The sequence below is a fragment of the Impatiens glandulifera genome, chromosome 5 (assembly GCF_907164915.1).
Source record: "Impatiens glandulifera chromosome 5, dImpGla2.1, whole genome shotgun sequence".
NCBI lineage: Eukaryota > Viridiplantae > Streptophyta > Magnoliopsida > Ericales > Balsaminaceae > Impatiens > Impatiens glandulifera.
In genome coordinates this window covers 21,324,489-21,328,835 of record NC_061866.1, presented here as the reverse complement: position 1 = coordinate 21,328,835, position 4,347 = coordinate 21,324,489, and the positions used below count along the sequence as shown (strand labels likewise).

Genomic DNA, 4,347 nt, shown 5'->3' with positions numbered 1-4,347 from the left:
CAGCATTGTGTAGATTTGAGAACACTAACCAGGACTCTTAGAATGGTGGGTAGTGGAAAATCATTATTTATGTTCTCTGTTTTTCATGATATTAGAATCATTCATAATATATATTTTCATGTTGATCTCTTAGATGTTCACGCAGTCTTAGGGAGATCTTCCTTAAACAAGACAAGAATATCTGAAGTATAATTCTGAAGAGCAATTTTCATCGTTTTTGATAAATTAATCTGAAGTACAATTCTTGTGGTCAAAGCAGCTTAAGGAGATCTTCCTTAAACAAGACAATCTTATCCAATTGTTAAATTAAGATGATGATGAGGAAGATGAAGACCTTGTGCCCCATTCCTGATGTTGGTAAGTTTTTGCTTGCTAAAGATGAATACATATGTTAAAATTGTAACAGCTAAGGTGGAGGCTGTAAAACCCATTGCAACTAAGGCTAAAACTGTTACAAAGCCTGAAACATCTTCCAAGCAAAAGGTGAGCATTGTTGAGCCAAAAAAGGATAGCTTTGATGAATCTAATATTACTCTGATAAATTAATTCATGTTTTACTGTTATTCAGATAATGAAAAAACTTTGACGAAGGTTCAAATAGCCTATCTAATATTTTATTTATTCGTGGTTGTTGATTTAGGATATGGAAGGTGATTTTGATGACTCAGATGATGATGAAGATGACTCTGATGATGAAGAGGAAACCCAACTCCCAAGAAGGTATCTTTAATTTTACTTTTTCTTTTAGGTTTCTAAATAATTTTTGCGGGTCTGCTAAAAAATTTTGACAATGTTTTCTATTGAAGCCTATTAATGATAAGAAGAGAGAAAATGCAGCAAAGATTCCTGTTCAAGCTAAGAAGGCGAAGGCTGATATCACCCCTCAAAAGAAAGGTTAGAAAATTGTGTTTTCAAAAAATCACGTTTTTCATTACATATCGACACAATTATGGACTATTTTTGGATGATGCAAATATTATAAACTTCAGATGGGGAAAAAGGTAGCTCATGTAGCTACTCCTCATCTAGTAAAGCAAGCAGGAAAAGGACAACAAAGCCCAAAATTTGATGCCAAAATCACTTACAAATCCTGCACCAAGTATGCTTACTTCTAAAAGAACATATTATGTTTTTGAATTTGCGACTTCGTTTTAACTTTTTGCATTATAAAATCTATTTGTAGGACATTCACCTCCGACAGTGCTCTTCAATCTCATGCCCGAGTAAAGCATGACGCCAAGTAGATATATATTTTGCATGTGTTGCTGATATTCTTGAAATGGAGCAATTCTGCCCTTATTAACAAGCAATTCCCCCTACAAATTTCATAATACAAGAGGAAATCAGAATTGTGCTGTATGTTTCTTATCCTACCTTTGGTAATTTTTTCAAATACAAAAATGTGTGATCTTGTTCCATGTTTAATTTTTTTATGAAATAATTAATGGCGCGGGATTGATGGCATTGGTCATGAGTACTAATATGATCCTAATTTAAAAATTGTATAGACAATTTTGCCTTTTAAATAGTTCAAATGCAAATAAACTACAATCAATGATGTTTATAGGTAAATATGCTCTTAAGTACACTTTGTTATGCAGTTCTGATCTTATTGTTTAAAGAATTGAACGATGTAATATGTTGCTTTAGATAGAAATATGAAGATGATGTGATTCCAATTCTCAACTTTTGATTAGAGTCAATATTGCACTACTTTCCTAGTACACTTGTTATTTGAATCATTTTATTATTATTAAATAGGTCAATTCATGTATCTGAATTGCCAAATCTAGTTATGTCTCTCATTAACAGGGCATTTGCCAAATCTATTCATGTAAAATTTTTTGTCACTTCTATTTTCTATCTTAACGGATTAATTTCCATCTTCTAAACATATAACAGGGCATTTCCTTACTGAATTGACAAAATCAAGTTACTCAAACCTTTCTGCAAACAAATATCAGGTATTATTCATGTATTTTTTTCCTTGAAATATGAACCTAAGGCTCCTTGAGTAATACTTTGCATCATATTGTTTTAATCGGTTGAACGATCTATGGTTCAATTTAAGAGTACTTTGATGATCTGTTCCTATTCTGATTGTTTGTTTTGTATTCATATTTTTCGATTTCAATTTGATGAAATACACTTTAGTCTATTTCTAATTCAATAACATAATAACACTGTGGTTTGAACTAAATATTCTCAGGCGGTAGAGATTAAAAAGAAGCTGACCATCTCAGGCGATAGAGATTAAAAAGAAGCTAACCAAGAAGCATTTCATACATCATGTCTTTGGGTATGAACATTTTGTAAAATTCGTTATTGTCATTTTTGGAAACCATGATAAGAAATGTATAATTTTCTTTGTCTTTTTTTCGGTTTATGAAATAATTGTTATTTTTATCTTGTATGGAGTTACTTCAGTATTTTAGTATACAAATTTTTCTTTTAGTTTAATTTTTTTAAAATCTTTAAAACATTATTAAAAACTTGTAATATTTTAGTTAATATTTTTTTATTTAATTATAATATTATTTTATGAGATAATATTATTGATATAATTTATATTTCATTTGATAAAAATGTCAATAATGAGTAAGAAATGTCTCTACCAGAAGCTTTATTGTTCAAAGTAATCCGACGATCGATTCTTTTCTCTAATAAGTGATATCAATGGTTTGGTCGCCGAAATATATACTTTCTCCTTACATATATAATCATGGATCAATTTATCATTTATGGAGATAGATCTATCTATATCAATTGCGGATTGAACAGTAAGAGAATCTCTTATATATCCAAAAAGTGATAATCCAATTAGATCGAGAGTAATGTGTGTTGCCCGGAAGAATAAGGTACCAAGGTTTGTGAGAAAAATATAATTCTTTTAAAATGTAATTTTGTTGTCCAACCTATAGTTCTATCTAAGTTTTATATTTTATAATGTCTATACCTTTTCTTTATTTTCAAGTTCATATGTAGGGTCCAAAATTTAAATCTATACAATATACAATATATTTTAATTACAGGATATTATTAGAATTCTCATTCATTATATGTCAGCGTTTAATTACAATATTTTTTTTATGTATTATACGTTTATTTTTTGGATACATAATATAATTTAACATTTTTAAATTTTAAAAATTATAAGAATTCAAACATATCAAATTTAAATCTTATTTTACATTTTTTATTTAATAATATTTAATTTAAATTTTAAATACATCAAATTTAAATCAAAATTATTACTTTATTTAATTTTATTTTTAACATATAATTACTAATTTTTATACAAATTATTTTCTCATTAAATTTTAATTTTATATTGAAAATATTTTTATTAAATTTAAATTTGCATTTAACTTATAAAAAATGCAAATTTTCTATTTAATCTAACATTATATAAATTGTCCATTTAACTTTTTTTATTAAATTTAAATTTTTATTTAACATATTTTACATTAAATTTTATTTCTTTTTATACTTATATATTTCTTAAGAATATATTTTTTAAATACTCTTATTATTTTTATAAAAAAATTTAAATTTTGAATTAAACTTATTTTTCTCATTAATTCATAAATATTTTTTTATTTATTTTACATTAAACATAATTTTCATTAAACTTATAAAAATTATAATTTTTTTAATTTAATCTAATATAATTTGATTTTTGTATTAAACTTATTTTCATTAAATTTTAATTAGACTTAAATTTATTATTAATTCTTAAAAAACAATTATCTTTTACATGAAATTTATTTAATTAAATTTAAATTTGCATTAAACTTATTAAAATTAAATTTTTCTATAAATATAAAATAATTAAAATTTAAATTTTTATTAAACTTTTTATAAAAAAATTTATATTCTAATATAATATAAATTTAAAATTTGCATTTAACTTATTAAAAATATTTACATTATATTTTATTTAGATTGTTAGAAAAATTAAGTAACTTAATTTTAACAGGACAAAGAACTTAACCAGTCTCAATGTTGCTTTTGCAGGTAACCGCACCGGAACTGTTGAGACATTCTGTCTCAAAGAGATGCTACTTCTCTAAACTGGATAGGCTCAAATGAAAAATCTGATGAAGCATCTTTTCCGGTTGGCTAAAAATCGAAGATCTTAAGGCCAACGAGAAAATACTCAAATTGATGAAATCTATGAAAGATGATGTAATGAATTTCTTGGATAATGAACACAAGAAGGATCCCTGATTCGAGTCAGAAGCATGCAACAAAAGAAATGATCATTAATTATCCAAGAACACATGCAACCTTCTGATACAGGCGGTCGGCTAATGCATGTCTGCCATATGTCCAAAATGACAAGGC

The 4,347-nt window shown here is 26.2% G+C and overlaps 1 protein-coding gene across 1 annotated transcript; it reads left to right on the top strand.

Moving 5' to 3' along the window:
- The first annotated feature begins 378 nt into the window (after window positions 1–378).
- LOC124939116 (histone deacetylase HDT3-like) lies at window positions 379–1,924 on the top strand. Its single transcript, XM_047479627.1, has 6 exons — window positions 379–483; window positions 641–720; window positions 807–894; window positions 990–1,099; window positions 1,184–1,356; window positions 1,903–1,924. Exons 1-5 carry the CDS (start codon window positions 379–381, stop codon window positions 1,242–1,244), a joined length of 444 nt encoding a protein of 147 aa, XP_047335583.1. The 3' UTR covers window positions 1,245–1,356; window positions 1,903–1,924.
- Window positions 1,925–4,347: the final 2,423 nt, after the last annotated feature.

Coding starts and splice junctions, on each gene's coding strand:
- LOC124939116 (XM_047479627.1), top strand. CDS start 379: ATGAATACATATGTTAAAATTGTAACAGCTAAGGTGGAGGCTGTAAAA. Junction 721..806: donor GAAACCCAACTCCCAAGAAG/GTATCTTTAATT, acceptor TTTCTATTGAAG/CCTATTAATGATAAGAAGAG. Junction 1,100..1,183: donor ACTTACAAATCCTGCACCAA/GTATGCTTACTT, acceptor ATCTATTTGTAG/GACATTCACCTCCGACAGTG.